This window comes from Corvus hawaiiensis, chromosome 14 (assembly GCF_020740725.1).
Source record: "Corvus hawaiiensis isolate bCorHaw1 chromosome 14, bCorHaw1.pri.cur, whole genome shotgun sequence".
Lineage (NCBI taxonomy): Eukaryota > Metazoa > Chordata > Aves > Passeriformes > Corvidae > Corvus > Corvus hawaiiensis.
The window spans coordinates 16,029,625-16,054,987 of NC_063226.1; the positions used below are offsets into that span (position 1 = coordinate 16,029,625).

At 44.7% G+C, this 25,363-nt stretch overlaps 1 protein-coding gene across 1 annotated transcript in view; it reads right to left on the reverse strand.

Annotated features, from left to right (window-relative positions):
- Positions 1-10,189: 10,189 nt before the first annotated feature.
- MAMLD1 (mastermind like domain containing 1) overlaps positions 10,190-25,363 on the reverse strand; it is a 34,331-nt gene continuing 19,157 nt past the window's right edge. Inside the window, exons 3-5 of the mRNA XM_048319018.1 lie at positions 14,053-14,199; positions 12,686-12,767; positions 10,190-12,390 (exon numbers count right to left, since the gene is read on the reverse strand). Coding sequence (XP_048174975.1) covers positions 11,375-12,390; positions 12,686-12,767; positions 14,053-14,199 — 1,245 coding nt within the window. The 3' untranslated portion in view covers positions 10,190-11,374. The remainder of the gene's footprint in view (positions 12,391-12,685; positions 12,768-14,052; positions 14,200-25,363) is intronic.

Below are 25,363 nucleotides of genomic sequence, written 5' to 3' on the forward strand. Positions count from 1 at the left end.
GCTACAGTGGCCATTTTTCTTAGTCTGGCATTCTCACTGTGTTATTCCACTCTTTTCATCCGTGTGCTGGCTCAACCTACTCTATCAAGTGGATCCTTACCTACCTGTCTTTACTTTGGAAGGCCTTGGCAGCGTGTGTACTTGCCATTTCCATTCCCTGCTGACATTTAACTGCAGCTTCAGTCAGCTCACAGTGCCAGTTTTCACAGTCCACTTGTAATACGTTTAAACAGGTTCTTTTGTGCATTCTTTTGGCTGCCTTTTATTTCCAAGGATCCTATAAACAGCCCAAAAGTTACTGGTAGCTTTCCTTGAAACCTCTCCTTAAAACTTTTCCTTCCTGTAATGTCTACAATAGAGGGTCACCAGTCTTTATGCTGCCTGTCCTGCCTATATTCCTCAGTTCTCTCATTTCATATTTTGTAAAGTATACAATTGTTGACCCTGATTACACACCAGGGTTTTGCTGCACTATGGTAATACAAATAATAAATACATATGTGAACTGAGATGCCGGGGGGAACGAAGGTATTATGAGATTGATGATATCAAAGTGCAATTTGGGATCATAACAACACCTGATAATAATATTAACTTGTTTTCCTACTATTCTGGAGAAAAAAATAAGTGGAGGTGGGGAATCTGCATCTTTAAATCGAGCTCATAGGTCAAGTTAAAGATGATTTATGCCCATTTACCACACAATAATTTTCTCTTCCTGTTTTCAGTTGCTATCGTGACAGATAAAATGGAAAGGACAATGCAGTGTTAAACATCAAAATCCACAGGTATGTCTGTATGTTTACATATGTACATTTATTTTCCTTTTATGAGTTAGATATTAGAAAAGATATGGTATATCAGTGATTCTTTTGTTTTTCTAGCACAGTGCCACTTACACCCTTTGTTTCCTGTCATTGTCCTTTGTTTGCTAACCTGATGTTTATTTTTGTCTCTGCTAAATAAAGACCGCTAGATTTAATTCTTTTAAGCTGTACTTTAAGACCTCTTTAACCTATTTCTGTCTAGCTTTTCCCTCAATTAGCCTAATCATTTCTTTATCAAGTAACATGTCACCAAATTAAACACATATAGCACCCAAACCCAAAATCTGCCCCTTGCTGCTTGGCTCACAATAGCAATAAGGTGAGTTATATAAGAGGCTTCTTGTATTTCTGGATCCTGCGACTCCCAAGGGCTGGAAATAGCAATTGTATTTTGGGAAGCATTTTCAGAAACACCGACTGAATACTTGTTATTGTGATTTCAGGCAGATGATAGCTCCCTTTCGGATACCTGGGTTTGCATACACAGCACTGCTGTCACCAAAACCTGGCACTTGGTAACTGATGCATACATATATATACCTGTATATGTGTATGTACATAAATACACACATCTGCTGTCACCACTAAACACATACTGATTCCTTGTCTTCAAAGACAGAGAAAATTAGTATCAGGTATTTGCTGATTCTATATTTAGGTAGGAAAAAAACCCCCTTATCTTCTCTGTGCAAATATTAGAAGCAGTTAGTATGTTTTATTTGAGAAATAGCTGCATTTCACAGAAAGGCAAACTCATTCTCATGTGTATCATACTTAATTTGCATAGAACATAAAGGTTTTAAGAGAACTGGAGTATTTGGATTAGAAGAACCAAACAAATGGAAGTTAGTAATATCCACTGAATTACCCGAACTGTTAGTGGAATTAATTTTAGTAGAACAATGCCACAAATTAGGAGAAATAGAAGAAAATCCTCTTAAAGTAAATAGCACACAAAAGCATCAGCTTCCAGTACACTTCCTATTGCAAACTGCAATAGAAAATTATCTGTTAAATGCATAAATACAGCTTGTAAAAGAGAAGGACCCTTTAGACTAATACCTGTTAAGTGCTTTGCTTTTGCTCTGTGCTTTGAAGTTCTGTGAAGGGCTGAGGTTTCATATAAATCCTGGAAGAGCTCCAGTGACACAGCTCAGGCAGCTGAGACTGCAGGAGTGAAGTGGTTAAAGTTAAAATACCTTGTAAAGGCAAAAGCATCTTGGCGTCAAACAGTTTTACCAGCAAAAAGAAAGCTGTGCAAGGTGGACTCCCAACACCCTGCTTCTACGGTCAAGGTCCACACATGTGGAGCTTTAACTACAGTAGTGTCTGAATCACAATTCAGCATGTAAGAATTATTTTAAGCATCATTTTAAGTATGCGAATGAGCGCAGCAGAGACAGGCTGTCACAGCAGAGTTAATACATGCTCCATTCAGAAATACTCTTTGTTCCATAGTTCAAGAGTCACAGCAGTTGATAGGGCAGGACAGGAAGCCAGCATTTCCTACTCACAGTGGAATAACTGCGAATTTTGAAAACACAGCACAGCCCCTCTCAGTTGTCATCCCACAACAAAGGAGAGGTAGCTTCAAAATTTGGACAAGCTCCAGACAGCAGACTGCAGTTGCTGAATGGCAAAGAGTCTCGAGGTCACAGGACCAGCTAGAGATCCTGCAGAGAGATCAGCATTTTGAAAGCCTTTCCTCTTTAGAATAGTGCATTTGTTTAGATCAGAACATATTTTTGCTTGATTTCCATGTTAGTATTGCTGTCATATTGTCAACAGCAGTGACTGCTTGTGCACAATCGGCAACCAATGAGTTGGCAAGCTGTTCCAAGCACCACTGCTCACCAGAGCTTTACTGATTTCTGTTTCTCTAAAGGCCAGTTGATCCAATAATTTGGAAGAAATTCTGCACTATCAGGTGTTAGTGATGACCTTCTTATTGGAGTCAAGCCTCTGTCAGCAGAGGCTGCCAATGCACAGCTCAAGGAACTGAGAGGAGCTTTGAGTTCGCCAAAGTTCATGCTTTATTGATTCTGGTTTAATTCAAATTTCCCTTAACCATTTTGTAGGGAAAAAATGATCTAATCTTGTTATTCTGAGGTGTTAATCTTTATAATAAAAAAGAAAACACACCACCATAGTCAGTTTGCCTAAATATGGCATGGTGGGAAGAAGAGAAACTGGGTTACAAATGCAGTTTTCTTTCCCATTGTTAGAGAAAATTGCCATTTGTGGCCAGGATTAAAACCAACTGACACTCGTGGTGTTAGCAGGAACCTCCACTGCAGCAATCAATGAGGATCTTTCTCTTAAGTCCTATGGGACCAAGGATCATTCCTGTGGAACTGAAAGAGCCATACTGCTGTGGATCATCTGGCCTGGCAGATCTTTACACTCTGGTGAATAGGAGAAAATAATTTTATTATGAAGCAGAATGGCTTTAGTTGCTCTAATGAGGGAAACAAACCCTCTCTCAGCTCTGCAAAATCACTGAGACAAAGTGGGGTCTCAGCAGCCCTGAATATCACATCAGGTGCTGATATAGGTTCTTCAGACAATTAGCAAAGATTCAAGCAGCCACCTGAAAGAAATAATGGCTTTTATTGGAGCTAATGCAGTCATTTCTTCCATGAGGCTTCTTGTGAATAATTCTTGCTGGAAAAATTGTACATTATTTCTTTTCATTTATATTTTAATGCAATTTATTATACAACAGCGACCCTCATTCAGGGTTCAGAAGATCAGAGTACTTACAGTAATCTTCGCAGCACTTTTTATCTCCAGCTACAGCTTACATTCACAGCATGAAAAGAATAAAAAGTTAATGTACCAAATCAGAAGGTCTCTGTGTGGCAGTGTTAATCTCAGTGTTGAGCTATTATTTATTAGTAGTATTATGGTAGCATCTAGAGACCAGGGCCTCATTGTTTGGGCACTGCATAAAATACACAAAGAATATATTTGCTCTCTAGCTCAGAGTTTAAGTTTGAGGATGATTTGAGGATGTGGACAAGAGGTACTACACCTATAAATACTGCTACAGCCAGAGGCAAAACTTCTCATGCTTATTATGGATGCTGACAACAGGAATAAAATTACCAACTGACAGACAATTAAAATGGAAACATTATTCTGAGATCAGACCTCAAGGTGCAAGAAGATGAAAAGAGTCTCTCTGCCTGATTTCATGCCAGGACAAGCACGGTTGCAGACGGTGTCTCACTACATCTTGGGTACATTAACCATCCATTAGAAGCTCAAGAGGTGTCAGGTTTGAGTTTCTAAACCAGCCGGTCATGGACATGTCTGCAAGATGAAGCAGGGGGTAGAATGGTGAAGCAGTTTCATATCCTTCCCACTGCGAACAGCAACCTCCTGCTTCCTCTGTAGGTGGATCAAAACTCAAATTTGTCCCTTTCTGCTGCTGTCCCTCCACAGGTCTTCTTTCCCCTGCTATCTGTCTGGGTACTTGCTGCATTAATATTAATAGTGTACCACAGGTCACAGGCCAAAAACCTTAGCCGAGTAAATAACTGGAGGTTTGAAGCAGGAGTAGGACTCCACCTGCTCTTTAAGATGGACAGGTGGCACTTTTGAAGATATTGTTGGTAGGAATATTGGCCAAGAAGAGTAACCTGCTCACGTTTTCTGTGTGACCCCAAGCCCTATGGCAAGGCCAGGTGTGCCACATCCCAGAGGTGGGAACAAGGTATTGAATGAAGCAAAGAACTTGCACAGAGGAGAGGTGGAATCGGTGGCTCATCCTCCACTGCCTACCTGCCGGGCTGCATGCTATCCCTGCCCGAATGAGCCAACTGGCTCTTAAGGTTGGAAAATTAAGACGCCAAAGGTCCTGACTCACAGTCTCTTTTTGGCCACAACAAGCCGTACAGAAACAACCAGCTTATCCTCCCAGATCTGCACAGCTACTGCTGGTAATACACAACCCACTGCCCAGACGTGGCTTAACTACACTTGAAAAATCCTACTGGTGTCTGCCTGCCTCATTAGGCACCTAAATATCTTTGGGATTCGAGTCCTGAGCCTTTTGTGCCTCATGGTCCCCCACTGCTAATGGACATCATCAACTATCCTGAAAGAGCACAGCAAAACATATATATTTATTAAGGATTGTAAGGCTCAAACAGGGGGTTAATGGGAACCGCTTAGGCAAATAGTGCAGCCAGCTAATAGGTGAGAGAGAATAGTAATTTATGGGCTGAGAAGAGGAAAGGAACAAGGGGCTGCCAGGTAATTCTGTTTCCCTGGCTGCCATACAAAGCCAGCAGGGTTGACAAGGAGCAGTCTGTAAACTTGAAACAAAGCATGTTTCTGCAGCTGGACAGAGTCAAGCACAGCTTTATATTAGCAAAACAAAAAAGAGATTTCACAACTTTATAGCTTTGGGCTGGTTTCCCCTCAGCGAGTGAAAATAGGCCAGTCTCACCACCCCTGCCACTGCCCCAGGTCTTGTCTGTCCCAGTCATCCATCAAATACAGCACAACTCCAGGACAGGGAACCCAGCAGGGTCACCACACATGTCTTTTCACTCCTTGAAAAGGGATTAAGGCAACATCAGAACAATTAAAATGTCCTTTTTTAATACAAATCCAACTTTAAGCTTAAAATGACATTTCTTTTTTCTTCTCCAGCCAAGTTGTTTAAAGACATTAAATTGCAGCATCAAAAACCTTGATAAGGACAAAAACAGTGTGATGCACAAACCTCAGGAGCTTCTCAGTGGTTTTTCGCTTTGACACAGTTGAGACTGGCAGCAGGGTTCAGCCAGGCAGCAAAGGGCCCTTTGGGCATTGGGGACAAATCACTGCTGTAACTGTGGGTTGTTTTAATCGGCACGGAGCCATGATGCAACCCAGACCACTGTCATGCCAACCCTGAGAAAATGAACAAAAATCCAACCTTAGCTCCAAAAAAGCGAAGAAATCAGGCTCCATGGCCACACCACGTGCACAGTCATGAGCACTTCGCTACACAGGGGCACGCAGCCCTGCACCAACATGCAGCCCAGCACCAACACACACAGCCCAACACTCAGCTCAGCACCAGCACACACAGCCCAGGACCAACACACAGAGCCCAGCACCATCACACACAGCCCAACACTCAGCCCCAGCACCATCACACACAGCCCAACACTCAGCCCCAGCACCAACACACACAGCACATCATGACACACAGCTCAACACACAGAGCCCAACAGCATCACACACAGCTCAACACACAGCCCAGCACCATCACACACAGCCCAACACTCAGCCCCAGCACCAACACACACAGCACATCATGACACACAGCTCAACACACAGAGCCCAACAGCATCACACACAGCTCAACACACAGCCCAGCACCATCACACACAGCCCAACACTCAGCCCCAGCACCAACACACACAGCACATCATGACACACAGCTCAACACACAGAGCCCAACAGCATCACACACAGCTCAACACACAGCCCAGCACCAACACCAGCCCACTGCCAGCACACACAGCTCAGCACCAACACACAGCCCAGCACCAACACACAGCCCAGCACCAACACACAGCCCAGGACCATCACACACAGCACAACACCAACACTCAGCCCAGGACCAACACACAGAGCCCGACACAGCACAAGCCCTTGCCAGGCTCTGCCTCAGGCAGAGCAAGGATGAAAGCCAAGCCCCAGACCTGCCATGCAATGGGAAAGGGATCAAGACGTGTATAAAACAGTGTATTTGTTCTGTATTTGTGCAGTGCTACAAAGCCATTGAGTGAGTGGGGAGGGAGCAACCGTGGCTGTGATTAACTACAGCTCCAGTGGTTTCAGCCCGACTGCTTTAATAAGGCGCCTGTCCCTGGTTTCATGCAGGGTTGTACACAGGAGGCCTCTTGACCAGCCAGAGTCTTAAGTTCTCAGTAACTCCTGCAGCTGCTGACCATTACCTCTGTTTTAGCTTGCCCAGGAGAGACCCTTTGTGGTATTTAAAACACCTCACTCTTTCCCAGACTCTTTTATTATTATTTTTTTTTAATTCGCTATATATATATATGTATATAGCAGAGAATAGAAGGAAACAGGCATTAATTTGGAGTTAAGCACCAAAATCTGAGCTCAGCCTGAATAACTGTCTGGGCAGATGTGCCAGGGCCAAGTGTCCCCACCAGGAGTGTGTGCCACCTGCCTGTCAGTGCAGACGGCAGCAGGAGAGAGGCAGAGCTGCTCGCCCTCCTGCCTCCCCATGTCCTTGCTGCCCTGCAGTACCAGCACGGAGCGAGTCCTCCCCTGGGGCCACCCTGCACATCTGTGGTGCCTCTCCCACCACGCAGGGACATCCAGGCAGGACCATGAGACAAGTACCAGCTTCTTGCCAGGTGCTTGCTCTGCTCCCAGAGAGGTGTAAATCAGGGGTTACCCTGTGGCAGGCAGTGGAATAGCTCCTGATTTACAACATCCTACACAAGAGGAGAGCTTGACCTTACACTTCAACATCAGTGCAGTTTCCTTTGTTGAAAGCTTCTTAAGACAGACATGTAATCAATCCTGGAGAGCCACTGAGCAGCAGGGCTCAGGTTCTGCATAAGTCAGGGCTATGCTTCCTGGGGAAATTGTCTGATCCAGGCTCCCATGACATCTATTCCTAGGCGCTCCTTGCACACTGTCTGATAGGAGTGAGTGTGTTTTTCTGGTTTTCCTTTATTATAAATGGGCTCCTTTAGATTAATACAATCCACAAAGATAATTTTTCCATAACAAGGCTGGCTTACCTATTCTACTAACTTTTCAGTGAGAGAGGCTTTCAGTGAGCTCAGGTCTTTGGAAATTCTGGCCTTTATAGGCATTTGATGTTATTTTAGAACCCAAGAGGAAAAGCTTACTGCCTTGCCTCTGTTTTTTCATGGCCATAATTATGAGGGCAGTCTGGTGACGTAACTTGTATGGAAAATAAATGATTGCTTTCAACAGCAAGTGCTGTCAGACACTTCGTTCCTTGTGACTATTTTAGAAATCCAAATTCAGTTTGCACTGCTGGAGCACCACGTGCTGCTCTTATTTATGTTTGTATAAATTCCATGCTATACCACTGCCTTCAGGAGGTCTATTGTGTGTTTACACTGCATGGTGGCAGAATTTGGCTCATGGTGTAAGTCCATGTACATCTTGTGGGGTGATCTGCTGGTCCAATAAACAGAGCAGGAGATCCATGTAGATACGTTTAGTCCTACAGCTCAGTAGCCCTCACTAGCTATAACTATTCACCTTAATGACAAACCATGAGAGCGAAGGCAGGATGACACTGTGAGCATTTTCACACTTTAAACAGAGAGAAGAAAAGGGAAGGCAAAGTACAGACAAAGGTAGTTTTTTTCAGAAAAATCGGACAATTAAATGTCATTATTAACTGTTACAGCCTGACACCAACCAGGACTGCAGTGCTGGTACTCCAGCTGCTGGAATGACCCCCCGTGGTCATCATGCCTTTGCCCTGCACTTCCCTGTGCCTGTGCTCCAGCCCAAGCTGCTGGCAGACCCAGGGAGATGCAGCCTTGCTCTTGGGCTGCAACCCAAGCAGGACACTGGTCATTGTGGTTATGTGCCAACTCCCCAAAAGACGTGTTTACTAATCAGTAGTTACAAATACAATCAGCAAGACAATAATAATTATACTTAGTCCAGTTCTTCTAAGCTTGATATAGTCCTGACTCCTCACAACACCTCTGTGGCAAGGAATGATCATTCCCTCTTGAGGCATGAGGAATGGGATATGGAGGGGTGAAAATCTCTAACAGCTCAAAAGCTAGACAAAAAAACCAGACTGAGAAAAAGTGCGTACATAACAGAGGTACAAGATAAACTGTCTTCCAAAAATTCTGTTGGAAACAGTTGGCTTTTGAAGACACCCTTCCCACAGTGTATGTTACCCAAATCATGCAGAACTGAAAAGATGAAGTGTGTATTGACACAAACAAAATGAAGAATGAGAAGAGGACATTTTTGCTATTTTTATTAATATCCCAAAGAGGAGCGTGCAGGCAGTAGCCTTCTCTGCCATCAGTGGCTGCTGTGCTGCCAGCCTGGGGGGCTCAAGGGCCTCTGGATCCCAGACCTGTGTCAGACCTGCCACTCCCTGAAGCTCCCTGTGCCCAGGCAGGACACGGCTCACGACAGAAAAGCTGCTGAAATGGTGCCAATTTTCGCAGCCAAACAAACTCACCTTTGTCTTCACCACAGACACACTCATGGGCATTTCTCCCCCTCTCTGCTGTCTGGAGGCCAGTTGGCATTTCTGCCTTGCTCAGACACTTGCTGAGTTCTACAGCATGTTTTGGGCAATTGCTTGGTTTCCTTTGCTGGAAAAACTGGCTTCTTTCTTCCTCACCCTGTTTTTTTACAAGTACACATCAAACTCAAGATGAAGCTGGTTAGGGATCATTCCCCTCAAAATGCCTGGCTCTGTGAGGATCTGCCTTTGCCATCAGGAAGCCACAAGGGTCTCTGACAAGCCTGGGGTGGTTGTACCTGGGGAGGTCTCCTGCCCACCTGTGCACCAGCAGCAGAGCATGTGCCTGGCTGCTTTAAACACTGACTGTCCCCTCTCACTTTTGACTTTAGGAGCTGTTTTCTGCCGTTTGGCTCTGGAGAACAGGCTCCTAGAAGGACCCGCTCCAGGACAGGAACATCCTCGCCAAACCCCTCCCTCCAGCAAGGAATCCCCCAGGAGATTTCCTCAGGCTCTCGGTGCCCACAGTGTGCCTGGGACAAAGGGCAACAATAACACATCTTCACCAGGAAGCTGGGGCGGTGTCTGGCTCGGTTAAATGGAGGCAATTTTAGCTCCAGGTTCTATTTGTGCATTTATTTAACATTGCTAAAATTTTCCTGTTTTTTCCTACCCCTCCTCTCAGCCTGGCCTCCCCCAGGACAGGCACAAGCTCTCTCATAAGACAATTTCTGTGTTGAAGGAGTGACATTCTGTACCCACCACTGCCCTTGCAGGCGTCGCAGAATGAGCAAGGTCCCCTCCTCACTGCCTCATGCTTGGCACTTACACACAAGAACTGTCACTTAAAGAAACATGGTGTTATGTAAAAAAAAGCCCTACAGAGATTAATTTCACATTCACCTATAATTACACTCGAAAAGGACAGAGGGCCTCAGCAATCCCACCTTAAAATAAAATTAAAGCCTGCTTAAACCCTCTGTTCGGCCCTCTGCTTCTACCAACAACACATATGCATTTGTACATGTTATTAGATTGACGTTGTAGCATCCTGGACAAATCAAATTAATTCAAATATCTGCAGGTAGGAAACACTGTAGCTGAAAAATGAGCACATAAAGATATGCAATTTTCCCCTGGCAGTTTATTATGGTATGAAGAAAAAACATTCTGTGCTTGAAGCTGACGTTATATTACAAATGTATTGCGAAGTATGACGTGACTATTAAAATATGATTACACAAAGTATGAAGTTTACAGTACAGTGAATCTTTTATAAACAGACTCTTAAATATACAGAGGACAATAGTAGCTGACAGAAAAACATCAAAAATTAACTATTAATGTTTATAGACTTTTCCCCTGAAAAAAGTCTTACATTAAAACAGAAATTATGAAAAGCCTTAAAACCAGGAACAAATCACCTGTACACTACAAATATACATGGCAGAGGTGCACAAACCAGAGCTACCTTTTTGCTGAAGAGTTCAGTGGCTGGAGCTGGGCAGTGCCTGCCCAGCACCTCCTGTCCAGTGTGGCCACCATGGGCCATGCCATGCCATGCCGAGCCTGCGACCCCCAGGCACACACCCGTCAGCAGCTGGAAGGTCACGAGCACACACTCCCTGCAGGACAGCGCCGGCGCCTTGTCAGTGTCACAGCGACCTCCTGGAGTGTATCAAGCTGAGAACACGCCTGGGATCTGGCAAATGGATCTCTGCAAGCAGATCCCTGAATGCACTGGGGGCCTGGATGGGACCTACATACCACGTTTGGTCTGCAAGACTAAGCGACAAGGGAATCAGCAGCTCCTCTTAGGGATTTTTTTTTTTTTTTTAATGCAACTTTTCAATCTTTCCTCTTGATATGGGAGAACAGATGCCACGTTTGATTTCTGCTTAGCCTGGTCGCAATGACACCCCTAGATCATGTGTTAAGTTATGTCAAAAACATAAGTATTTTATGCTGTAATACACAGTATTACTGAAACTAACAATATTATTTGCATATTTATAACAAGGTATAATGAAATCCCTATAATAAAACCAAAAGTTATGCTATAGATTTATTTACAAAGAGTCCAGCAAAGAAGTATAAATACTTCTACATTTAAGGTTTAGGAAAACATAATTTACAAAATATTCAAATATATACAGTCATCTGAAAAACTGCCAATATGAAACTTTGATGCAGGCAAAGAATTGGCTGAGTCTATTCCCTCTGTATTAAACGAGGCAGCGGCTTTCACGGGTTGTCTGTTCTGTTCAAAGCCATACGTGTGTTATTTACAATGAGGCTGCTTCTCTCTGAGCTAAACGTGTCCAGAGCTTTGAGCGTGCTGTCCCAAAATGTCATCTATCATTGTCAGATTGTTCAACCACTCTTCGTCGTTGCTGCTGCTGTTCTTCATGAGGGAGTCAAGGAAGTCAGTGTCGCTGCAGTTGGCAGGCATGATGGAATTGCTGTGCTGGGACACAAAGTCATACTGGGGCAGCTCGGCGGCGGCGCTCATCCTGCTGAAGGCGTCGGGCTGGCCAGTGGAAGGGTAGCTTGGCGGGCCGAGGCCCGGGGCAGGATTGAGGTGGTTAAAACTGGACACTCCTTGGGGCACTGATTTCATAACATTCATAGCTGGCAACGGTGCCCTGGTTAAATTGTGTCTCAAGTTCTGATTACTCATTGAGCTCAAGCCCTGGCCAGACTGTCCCATGCTCAGTTTCTGCATCTGCCTGACCTGGACGCCGGGAGCGATCTGATTCGGCGGCACCACAGCCTGCTGCGAGAACGCCTGACCCGGTGTGCTCGGCCTCACACTCTGCTTGGAGAACACCGTGCTCCCGGAAAACTGCTGCATGCTGGTATCCATTTGGCTTTGATTTGGCATTCTTGGCACAGTAGTCGGCGTCCACATCTGGGCAGATGAGTTGGGGTAGACACTGGGGATTCTTGGCATGCTCGGCTGCCTCAAGTGTTGCTGTGTTGCAGAGTGATTTGCTAAGGAGCCAGAGCTGAAGCCTCCCATCGGCATTCCCGGCCTCACAGTGGAGTGGCTGTGAACAGTTTGGCATCCCGAGTTCATGCCCAGTGAGTTCTGGCTTGGCCGCAGCGGGATGTTAAAGTCAGAATTAGGTGGAAAAATCCCCTGCTGCTTGCCAGGGTTGTGTGGAATCATCACCATCGTCCCACTGCTCTGGCTGGCGGTGGCTGGGGCCATGCCAGAGCCCAAGGTGCTTTGGAGCATGGCTGGGTTTGACGGCAGCATGCGGTGGTTGGGCGGAGGAGCTGGGATCACCTGGTTACAGTCAGCAGGAATGGGCTGCTGCACGGCTGTGGACAAAGAGATGCATTAGCTGGTGAGCACAGATTCAGTCTGGAAACATGGCAGAGCCTTTAGAAACTGCTGCTCTGTCTTTCTTTCATGTCAAGGGGCCTTTCTCCTTGGTGTTCTTTGTAACAGAGTTATACTGGAGCCAGGGAAAAGAGAACAGGGGAATCTCACGATATGTGATAAAATGCTAAATGCTTTTAACTGAGGGCAGAGAATCATTAAATGTCTCTATTTAACCAGACACCAGGCCCTGGCACCTCAAGGATTTTTATGGCATGGCATTTCCTTCCTTACCTTGAAACTGGTTTATCTGCTGAGCCGCAAACAAGCTCCTCTGTTCAGATGTTACTCCCAGCATGTTTTGTCTCTGCTTTTCCTGGAAAACAAGGGGAGTAATAGTCAAGTTGCAGTCTCTTGACAAGCAAAAGAGCAGCAGACACTTGAAGTGTAGCCACTATCATTAACAACCTCTCCCATACACCCTCTACCCCCCTCCTCTGATGAGACTCAGCCCAGACATTTCATTTCAGACTGAATCTTAATTGTTCACATTCCCCTTCCTGCAAACGTGTCCTGATGCCAGCCCAGCACTGGGAAGTGCAACCTTCAGCAGATGCTGTGCAGGCAGCCAAAAGGAAGCTGGACAAACATGGAGACTCCTGTGTTCACCAGCTTCTGAGTGAAGTGTGCTGCAGTTGGAGGCTCTGCCCATGTGCACCACCCCCTTGTGTGCTGGTTGCCACTTTTAACCAGAACACAGGGAGCCAGGGATCCACAGCAGGTGCTCCCTGAGCAAGGCATTGCCAGGCTACTCCAGGTGACCTGATTTGAGTCTCCCCCCATTTAGCCCCAGAACCCACCACTGCACTCAGATCCCTGCTGCGGGCAGCAGCTATGACCTGGGGATCCCTCTGGGGGTAGTGGAGGGGTGGCTCCCCCTGTGTTAGAGTATCCCAGAAAAAGTTGAAGCCAAATGATGGCAGGGAAGCAGAGTTGGGTTTGTAAAAGTTTGATCAAGGGGCAGCACAGGACTTCATTGAGGGTTTCACTGAGCTACTTCTCATCTCATTTCCCATCCACAGAAATGAGCCTCCTTGACCCAAATCCAGCAGCACATTCAGAAGGTCAGAGACACATGGTCAGAGCTGCCTTACCCAATTAATCAGTGGGATTTCCCCACCCCAGCTTCCTCACACAGCCTAGCAAACCTCCTACAGGGGCTTCTGTTGCTAGAGAGACCAGTCAAGTCCTGGACAAACTGGAGTCTAACATCTGCTCTGCTAAATCCCCAGGGAACCAGAGAGAAAGGCAAGCATGGAGAACATCTCTCTGGGGCTGACTCACTTTACAAGGCTCCCTTCTCTGCATCTTCCCTCCCAGCTCTGTGGCTGACCAAAATGACATCAGGGATGTGGAGGTGACCAAATCCTTCCCTTGCATATGAGGGGGCAAACGTGCACTCAACTCTGGCAGAGCAGCACTTGGCCTTGGACTCTCTTGGCCTCATCCTAGACTCATCACAGCCTTAGTGTGACTCAGCCCAGCAATTCCAGGGTCACTCCTTAGTGTTTGCTGACTGATGATTTCCTCATTCCAGTTAGTCCTGTCCTTCCCAGTGAGGTGGACAGCACAGCAACCCACAGAGGCATTCAGCATCGTACCTGCATCAGCTGCCGTTTCATTATCTGCTGCTTCAGTAAATGGTTCCTCATCGTGTACCCGTTGACCGTGGCTGGTGCCGGCACAGAGCCGCCGCTTGGGATGGAGCCCGGCTCCTGAAGTCTGGCAACAATTCCAGGATTTTGATCCTGCCAAGAAAGATGAAAAAAATAAAATTAATCTCATCAGGGAAGTAACAACAGAAGTCCTTATCCTCTCTGCTGATGCCCTCTCTTCGGTCTTCAGCTGTCCCAAGGCCAAAACACCTCATGGACTCACACAGCCCTGTGTGTTACAGTGAGGACAGTGAGAGGCGGGGGACTGCTCTGATTTCTAAGGATCAGCACAAGAAGAAGTGAGAGAAGCAAAAAATTAATCCAAAATTCCTCGTGAGTAGCCCAAGGCCACAGGGACCAATTCACTACCACTGCTGCAGTCACAGGGCTGCCTGGCTGGCAGAAGGGATGTGAGTAAAGCATCACATTTCTCACAACTTCTCCAACTGTTACACTGAAGGACAGAAGGAAAGTTGCATCAGGGTAGGATTTGGCATGTGAATGTAAAGGAAAAACCTACAGGAAAAGAGCAAACTAAAGGCAGAAGAGTGGAAAAGGTGCCATCAGACCAGGGACCCAGAGAGATAAGGAAGATGTGGGCCTGCGATTGAAGTGGTTCTTGTGGGTCTCATGATTGGATGAACAAGAAGAGGTCATTGTAAAAGGAGAGAAGAACATGCAAAAATGTAGGGCCAGGTCATGCCTCGGCACAAATCAGTAATAAATGCAGTGGGACCTGCTCCTGCCTGGCACAAACCAGCCTTGCTCTAAGTCCTCAGTGAAAGATCCAAATTGACTTTGACAGCTGAGGTCTTGCCTCCAAAGAAAGAGTATGGTGGAGAGGAGAGAAAAATATAATTCACCAGAGCACAGTGAAGACACAACCCAAAATGGAAAAAGAATTTTAAAAATCCTGAATTCTAAACATCTTAGGAGCTGGCAGGTATTCAGGGAAATACAAGAGAAAAATGAGGGAAGAAGTCAAGGCCTCGCTGAAGACAAGATCCTGTGAGTGCTGTACCCAGGAACAGCAGCACCAGCGTATTCTCTGTCCTCCATTTTCACATCCAGCTTCTACATTATTTATGATGTTTTGTTATTATTGGCAGGGAGAAGTATGTATATTATATCCAGCATCCTTGCTGGGCCATGCTTCCTTTGTTTTCAGAATGGAAGCCCACATCCTTTGTTTGAGAATCAATGTTATCAGGAGATAAGCAAGCAGAAAATGGTTGTTGCCTTTTGACATCTGACAATTAGAAGCATGCTCAGATGGAGAAAACAGGATACGAGCCATGTTTCAGAGTGGCCAGAAGAAAGCCTTGGAAGGCATTTGTCACCAGGAAAGCTCCTCGAGCCTGGGGCACCTTTCCACAGAGGCTTCACCATGAGGAATCACCCAACTCCTTCCAAGACATTCTTTCTAAGAGGGATTACCAAGAAGGTCACTGAAATTACTCATTTTTATGGTGCCTCCTTTTGTTGTAGCACTTTGGTCTATTATGCAAAAGCACAATTGATGAAATGTAAATGCCTGCTAGATAATTTACTATAAGACACAAACCTGCAGCTCATCACTGCTCTCATTATCATTCCTATTCATGGGCAGTCTCATAAGACTAGATTTTATTACTGGTGCTTTGCTTACAATTCTGCTGGACATCTCTCCTCCTCCCCATTCCCTCCTACCCATTTTACTCCCTCTCTCCCACAGAAAAAGAGGAGGGGAGGAAAAAGTAAATATGATTTACTACAGATGTAAATATGAAAGTTCATGTAAAGCTGGCACTCTGCTTTCATGTCAGACAGGATTCTGCAGCCACAGTTAAGCTTTGAATAATGCAGATTGCCTCTGGGGGAATATTTGAAAGTGGAGAGATTCAGTTTGTGTACTCTGCACATGAAAGACGCTGAAATGTTCATACCACCAAAATCCCTGCCATCTATCCAATTTCCTCCAAACTTGTCTTGTGGCGTGCAGAGGGTCTGTGCTTACTGAAGCAAAGGAGTTTAGTGCAAGGACAATCATTCTGATGTCTTGCTCTGGGCTATTGCATTAACAAGTCATAACATTAAAGTCTCTTTTCCTAATCATGTCCACCTCATTCTAATTTCTCCTAAACATCATCAAGAAAATAATGTTGATTTTTCCATATTATTAATGGTAAAGAAGTGTAAATCACATTACTAATTGTGGCTCTTGTGCTGTGGCAGTACAAATGCTTAATTATATGGGATTTTCTGCAGGCACCCTATAGCAATAATGACAATCAGCAAAGTTCATTTGCAAATACACAGAATGGGTTGCTGAGTTTTTCAGAGCAAAGTTGTATAACACTTAATTAGCCAGTAAAGAAACAATCTAGAGATATGCAGTTTGCTTTTGGGGAAATTAGGACAAAATAGCATAGATGAGAAGCCAAGGAGTGAATTTGAAATCCTGACTTCTACTAGTTCACATTTAGGTTAAGACAAAAAGAAAAACAGAAAGGAAAGGAAAAAGTTCTCTCTTTTCACCACTAGTGGGAACTACTGTATTCCTGTACAATAAAAAATAACCACTTGCACGTCATGACTAAGAATAGCTCTGGTGTAGTCTAAAGGACACTGCAATCTGTACCAAAGGTTAATGAACTTTAAACATTTTTCCTTTTCATCACTTCCCAAGAAAAATCACTTTCCTTCCCCTAGTAAAACCAAGCCAAAGCAGCCATAACCTTAGTAGTTTGGATTTATAAATTATAAATCCAGGAAGACAGCAAAGAGAGGAGGATTCTGATGCCAAATCTGGAAATGTTGGAAGCGGGTGTTCCCACCCAAGGGGCCATGTGGCTGAGCTGCACAGTTACACTGGAGGGTGCAAGGGCTATGGGAGGGTCTGACTCTTTGACTTAAAAAAAAAATAAAATAAAAGGCACTTGCATGTAGGTATCAGGGGTTTTTTCCATTTTTCCCTCCCCAAACTCATATTAAAATGGGCAGAATCCCTAACTAAACGGCACACCACACAACCTGGAACTGGAGAGTGTGTTTGAGAACATGTGTGCCTGTTGCCAGGCGAAGTGTCACGCAGCAGGTCCAGAGCTCCTGGGCTTCCCAGTGGGGCAATTTCTACTCAGAAAGGCCTTGGGGATAACTACACCATTCTGACTTAGTATCTCATGCACTAGTTTCGAGAGCAGGGAGAAAAGAATCAGGCTCCAGGCTTGCAGGGATGTGTAGTGCTTGTGTCACTGTTCAGCCACTGACTGCAGCTGTAAAGGCCATTGCACAGCCCAGTGAAACCAGTGCCCCACAGCTGCTGACTGGTGTATGATGGGCAAATCCACAGGTCACTGCACCCAGCTGCAGCGAGTGTAGGTCTGGTCCAACAACCATCCAGGCAACTGCTTAATGGAAAGTGTGCAAATAGTCCCAGTGAGTCCTACCATGTACATTTATGAATCCACATCCTTCCAAAAATCCACTGATGAGCTCGAGACTCATCGTCTGACTACATATAAGATGCACTGCAGCAAATAAGCGTGGAGACGAATTGTTCTTTGTGAACATGGCTGATAAACTTCAGTCCTCAGTACTTAGTTATATATCCAGTAATCACTTTGTGGCTTCACTTAAGCAAGAATGAGGAAACTTATGGCCCCTAATTCCTCTGAATCCTCATTAACAAACAGTCCAAAAAGAATTTAAAAGCAAGACTTTCTGAGGATCTGAACCAGAGCTGTAATCACTCTTTGGCAAGTATGTAAAAAAGCCTCTAATCTTTAATAAAGAGCATTCATTGTTTTTTAGGACTACGTGAAAACACTAAACTCATTTATCATTATTAAACCTTCCCATCTGTTTTTACAGTGTAACTCCAAAGAATATAACAAAGAAATCGTACATGTTAAATTGTATTGACTTAAGCCCAGAGCTATTGGAGATGTACAATTTATTTCAGTGAGGGCAGGAAGGGGACTGCAGGCTGCTAGACAGACTCATTTGTCCAATGCTGAAAAGACAGTTATCTGCACCAAAATGGCTCTCAAAAAGGCACATTTGCTTTATAAGAAATAAGCTGCCAGGTGAGACCATTCAGCATTATGTTAAAGGCTCAGACAATAAAACTAAGTCATGAATTTCAATAGTTAACAGATGGACTAATTAGAGAGGGAATTCTTTGTGGTTTGAACAGATAACCAGGTCACAGCAAGGTTACTGAGAGAGAGGCAGGCAGCACTGCAAATTTCAGCAGATATTTACAGAGTCGGGGAAGAGCTGCACTTCCTAACCGAAAGCATTAACAGTAGTGGAGGAACAGAAAAGTGGCTAATTAAAAATACTTCTAGTACCTGAATTTTAAAAGTTTATTCAATTTCAAAGGATGCTGCTGATTTGAGAAATATTCCCTCCACTTCCAATGGGGCATCCAGCTGAATCCAGTGATTTCAGAGCTTAAACCAGAAAGGCTGTTGAGATGAGCTGCAGCATAAAAACAGAAGGCCAAAGGAAATGGGGCACCCAGGGTGGATGTTTGCTCTGAGAGTGGGACAAACTGCTTTTTCCACCAGGTCTGGGGTTTTTTTGGCAACCAAAGGTAACTTAGTTTGAAGTATTTACCATGATATCACATAGTAAATAAGAAACACAAGAAACAACCAGAAAACTACAGGACTTGAGAAGAGCCACTCCTGACCTGCTCCAAGGCCCCAGCTCCTGCACTGGGGACTCGTGGGTGATCCATGCTCGTGGCAGGGACAGCTATTCCCCAGGGGTGGGGTGAAGTTTCACAAACCAAGTTTTGTTCTGTATTTTAAGAACATCTTTTACATACAGGGAGCTCTGTACTCTGATGAGAAAATGCAAATACTAGTTTCAAACTAATGCCCCTGTGTTTTCCTACCTCCTGATGCATCCTCTCCCATCCAGGAGCTGCGCTGCATCTCCTTGGTGGGGACTCCAAGCTTGGGCAGCACTTAGCTCTGAAGCCCAGGACTGAGACTTCTGGGCACAACCACACTAAAATACCACACACTAAGCAATTAAAACACCAATAGCATTAAAGCTGCCTCACCCAACTTCATGGTTTGAAGAGTTTCATGATTTAGAATTACAGAGAAGCCACACACAGACTCCTGGTGTGTAGTGATTTTGTGCATCCCCACAGGAAACCTTGATGCCACCTTTACAAAGAAGGCTCATGGCCTCCACAGCTGTCAGTGGTCTTAGATATGAAGATGGTGACCAATGCAAACAAATAAAGCAAACAAAATCCAGGGTCAGGTTTGTCAGAAGGATTGTGTCAGCCCACTCAAGAGTGTGATGTCTGTGAGATGCCACTGTCATTTGCTTCACACAGAAGTCAGAGGTTACCTGTGCTTTTTGCCTCTGCTTCTTGCCTTTGACAAAACTCCCCATCTGCTCTTTGGAAGTCTTCTGCCTTTTTTCCTCCCCTATTCTGCTCACAATTCAGTGATGTTCCTCAAGATAAAACAGCCTTTCATTTCAGAAATGCTCCAAAGCTTTCTGTTTGTTTGCGTGTTTGCTTTAGCACAATGTATGAACATTGATAAAACAAACTGTGCAGTTCAGTGGATCTGGGTTTTTTTTACCCATCTTTCACCCGTTTACTTGATACACAAGCATGTGAAATACTGCCAGACTCAAGTTTCTAAGCTTATCTTGGGGGCTGTCAGTCAGGAAAAGGCTTTGTTTGAAGACTGTAAGTGATCCGTGGGTATATGGTTTTGTTAAAAAAAAATCCTTTCAAGTTTTTCTTTCTTTTAATACAGCATGAGCATGTACAGTTTCCTTGAAAGGTAGTCCTCCTTCCTTGATAGGAGCAGCAACAAGATCACCACACCTGGCTAGCAATTGTATCAGGATCTTCTTCCTGCCTTCAAGCAAAGCAGATGAAACACTCATTTCCCTATAGCTGTTCTTATACTTCACGCTGTTCAAAACAAAATAAAATCCCATCAAAGTATCCAAAATGCTTTTAAAATGCACCCACAATTCTAGTACAATGGAAACTGACTCCACTTCCCCTCTTAAAAAAAAAATTAATCTAATTAAATAAAGCTTTTGTGCCAAGACTCTACCAATATTTTCAGAACTGGTTTCATCCATCAAAACATTTTGTTAAAGAGCAACAGCAACCAGAGCAACAGAAAGACAGAAAATCCAGAGTGAATTATTGCAATAGTGATTTTTCTCTTAGACGAAAATGCGTCCTTTAGCAGGCATGTGGAAATCAAGCTGTGATGCTGTTAGCAGCACCAATGTAGTTACAAGGAACATGGGAAATAGCTTTGGGAGCAGCCAACAGCTTGAGGAATGGAAGAGTTGGTGTGTAACAGACAGACACAATCTCCCTGCTTGTAAAGAGGTGTGATCAAGATTCCAGCAAGAGCAGCTCCCTTGAAAACAGATCCTTTGGCCCAGATGAACTCCCAGGCCATGGTAAAGGTAGTCTGGTGAACAGCTTTGATCCAGCATCCCGAATGCATGGCAAACTTTCCTGGAAGACTGGAGACCCACGGAGTCTCTGGCAGGTCCCTGATGGCAGTGGCACCTAGGTGCCTGCAGTGTTCACATACTTTTCTTCCATCTGAGAGCAGCACTCTGGGGTCAGACTCATCCTTCCCCACCATTCTTTAACAGAAACTGTGTCTGTTACTGTTTTTCTGTGTATACACCCGAAGATGCAGGGATGGGTGTTTTGTACCTCTCTGTATAACATATGGTCAGGATCCAAAACTGAATTCTCTGCACAGAACAAAGTATTTATATTTGGGTTGTACAGCTGCCGTGATTCTCCAACCCTTGACACCATGCTCTTGTTCCCATGGAGGGCAGCTTGCCATAAATTGAATGAGGTAATCTAAAACTGTATTTCTCTCACCAAGTTTTGGCTGGTAGTCCTTCTGCCTGTCTCTACAAGGTTGTGCTAGCTGTGATGACAAACTACAACATCTCATATCTATAAAGTGGCTTGACTCAAGCAACCCTTGTGTTATGTCAAGTCATGCTCTCAGAGGTGTCGATGAGATTCCAAAGGAGTCAAGTTAGCTCAACATCCAGCAGAAGCTGCTACAGGGAAATGCAATGACCGGCTGGTGAATTTATGTACTAGGGAGAGCAGAAGAGATCTGATAAAAGAAATGGTGAAGATTTCACAATAACAAAGTGAAAGTCAGAAAATCTCAAGCTAATGGGATAAATCAGTTCTCTACCCGCCCATTTCTGAAAAGCTCTCTGAACTCCAGTGAGGTGGTCTGGATCGCTGAGATTTTGAAAATCCCCTGCTTTCTCTACGTTAACATTTCCATTAATTTCTTTTTCCTTTTCACGCAAAGGATCAATTCTCAGAGGCAGATGCCCAAGTCTTGTTCATTTCCAATAGTAGCTGGCTGCCTAACAACTTCTGAGAGCCCTTTGCATGAAAGCCTCCCCACATGCAAAACCCAACATATTTACTCCTGATTTCTCATGTAAGTGCACAAAGCATGCTCTGGCACAAAGTATCACACCACTTTTTCAGTATTAAACTTCTCACAACCTTACTCTTTCCTAACAGATTAAACTAGTCCAACGCCTAAAAAGGGTTTTTTCTGCCCAATCAGGTGTCAAAAATCACCACCATGACTTACAAAACAACGTGGAGTGATCAATAATATGCTAAAATAATGGATACAAAGAAGGCTGTGACTAGGTAGTCCTCATGAACAAATTTTTAAAACCGAGATATTGACATGTTAAAAAAGAAGAATGTATTAAGGTGACCTTGAGTATGGGGAAGAAGGAGCAATTCCATTATGTTTTTAAATGGAAATTATTATTAAAACACCCGAAGCTGAACTGTTGTAACCAAGTCAACTCAATCTCCCCTTAAAAAATCCCTTTTCTCCCCTTCCATTCAGATTGTATTTACAAACTGTAGATGTCTCATTTTTTTCTTGTGTCATTTCATTATTACAGAGTTGAGACTAGCCATCTGCAGCTTCATTTCATCAAGCTCTGGTTTGTCCTTGGAGCAAGGTCATCCGGGACAAGAACATAAAATGCTGCTTTCCTCAACTGACAGTTCTTTATGCCTTCCTGTAAATACTCCCTACTAATTTTAAATAATTTTACCACTTCGTACTCCCCCTCATACACACTGAAAAGGCTAATATACACACATATTAATAAGGATCTTGTCATTTAACTACTGCATGTCATATTAGAAGCAATTAATGGTGTTTATTTGCTGATAACACAGGCATTTCGAACTCTAGCTCAAGAATCCCCGGTAGCTTCATGTGACTTGCAGGATATTAGCTATGGGTCAGAAGTTGGGATCCCCCCATTCAGCATTAGCACATGCTTGGAGCAACTCTGTTTTCTATCAAGCAGAAAAAAAAATGCAGTTAATGCACAAAAATTACCAGCTGCTACAATACCCTATGGTGGGTGAGTGATAATAAAACATCACTAGGTGTATGTGGGTTCATTCATCGAAACCAACAGACTGGCAAAGAAAGATTTTCAGGCACATCACACAACGTTCCAATCTAAAAACAAAGAAAACAGAACATGGAATTTCTACTCAGATCAGCTATGACTTGCCATAAATTCTGGAGCATCTTCTCTGAAGCAGAGACTGCTGTTCTGGATTACAGTAAAAACCAAACCAAGAAAACAAACCAAAACAAAACAAAAGAACAAAAAAGGCAGGGTAAATTAAATTGAGAATCTTCAAAAGAACCACCAAAAAGAAACAGTGAATAACTGAGTGACTGAGAATAATCAGCATTAGCTCTGGGGGTCAGTCTCACCCCCGATCTCTGCCTCCAGATGCTGGCAACAGCAGACTGAGGGTCCTGGCTCTAATCTCCAACACAAGGTGCCTATCTTTTGGCACCTGGAAAATTCATTACTGAGCGGATGTGGTGGATTCCGAGATACGCTCTGCGGTACACAGCCATCTGCCTCACAAATAACCATGTGAGAGCTTTCACCTGGGTGTCTCAGCAGTCCTAGTCACGAAGACATGCCCATGCTGGAGGTCTGTGTGCAAACACCCCTGGTCTGTGCTGTGCATTCAGGACTCTGAGGAGTTCAGCCACACAAGCAAGTGTCCCTTTGGACACACAGCGGAGGGTGAGCTCATGAGACTGTGAGCATGCAATTTGTCAGAAGGAGACGTGGAAGCTGGGATCATGACAGGTGAACTCCCAAGCCTCTAAAGAAGATGATCTTGAACAGTGAGCTTGTTTCGTTACTGAGTCAGAGGACAAAGCCATTCCTATGGACTTGGGCTCACATGACCAGGTCCAGTTTCCAGTTCTGTCATACAGAGATTCTTCATGTGACTATGGGCAAGAAACTTCATTGCTCCCTGTGTCTGTTTGCCTCCAAAAGGAATTAAAGTTCCTCCCAGAAAAGGGGAATGAGGGAAATTTCATGAGGCAATGTGGGGGATTTACATATCTGAAACGTGCCTCTCCCATGGGGTCATGACCCCACAGACCTGGCAGAGCTGCTTTCTTTGCTGCTCACCAGTGAGAGGTGGAAGGACTTTTCCGGTTTCACTCCACATACAAGTCATTGTCATGTTCTCCTCTCTGCATGTCTCCTCCAGGTCTGGCCACAGCTGGTTGCATCTCAGAACAACACTAAACTACACAGAGTTGTAATGGTCCCCCAAGGGCCTCTAACCTGGCTGCACAGCCCAGTGGAGCGCAGCATGTCCCAGCCACATGCCCCATGATCCCGTGACTTGACCATCAAGTCTGCAAAAAACGCTGCTTGCAACAGCTACGGACATCGCAGCACCTGGAGAATCCCTCAGTGCCCAGCTGGGAGCTGTGTGAAGAGGGCTGGGTGCTGGGACAAGTCAGCCCTATGTTTTGTCTTTACAAAAAGAAGAGACTGGCTGCGGTAGTTATGTGTGAAAATCTTAAGATCTTCCTGCAAGTCCTGCTTGATATTTTATTGTGACAACTTTTACTGCAGGGAGAATGGTCCAGTTTCACTCCACATCCTCTCCCACACCCCTGTCTTCACCCTGTTCCATCCCCATTATATGTCCTTCTCCGTCATTTATATGGCAGATGTTTTTTATTCAAAATTTATCCGTGATGAGAAAACCTTCCAAGTGCCTCCAAATACCATCTTCTCATGTCAGCCAGCATTTCCTTGAAATTCTGTGGGATTTTGGTGTATCTGTCACTTAAGATAATAGGAGTCTAGGAAACACGTGCCTTTGAACATTTGGCCAGCCACAGTTTTGCTGTAAGGAAAGAGGGAAGTCTACGAAAGAGGCTCACAGGCTGGAGCTTGCCACGCTCCCTGCGAGGCAGAGATGGTGCAGAGCACTCGCAAGTGTTTCTTCTGCGGAGACACCGCACGTCAACAGTTAACTTCCCTTTGTTCCCATCCAAATGATTAAGGTTAGAAGCTTGCCTGGTGACATCACCAGAGTTTAAACATGCTGGATATGGTCCAGGAAGCCAAAGTTATTGCTGACCCCATGGTTACTGATCCACTCCACAAGTAGCTGATGTCTGCTCTCACTTTATGAATTATTTAATGGGTTAAAGATTGGTCAGATCTTCTTTATGCAATATACAGCTATACATTGGGCAGGAGGACGTAAACATGCATTAACAAGGTTAAAGTCATATACTGTAACTACACTGTTTTCAGCTTGCAGCTTTATTGACTTAATCATGCCAGCACCGCAGCCAACAAATCATTAAATCCATTCCATTCTTCTGCTGGTTACCAACCACAAAAACAGAGGCAGGCAAACACGGAGCAAATCTCGGAGGGGGTGGGAAGGGTGGTGGGGTGCGGGGCCGAGGAGAACAGTGGGATCACTATGGAGTGACGCTGGCCTGTCACTGCCAGCACAAAGACGCCAAATCTGTCTTTATGGACTAAGTGGTTTCATGGTTTAAAGTGACACACTCATTTGTTCCTGTTTTGCAATGATTATAGAAAAGAAGAAGGGGGGGAGTGGGGAGAGGGAACAAAAAGCAAGCTGAGCTTCTTCATACCATAACGATGTGTGTGTGTTTGTATGTGTGTGCACATGTGTGTCTGTCTGTGCGTGTGTCTGTGTCTGTGTGTGCTGTGCATCCTCCCAGACCCACAGACCACGGCTGCAAACACCCCCCAGGCCAGGGCAGAGGAGATCTGGGTGCTTGCAGCACCCCAGGGGTCTCAGGCTCCATGCTGCACTCGCTGCTAAGCTGCCACCAAACACAGGCATGATTTAGAGATCAGC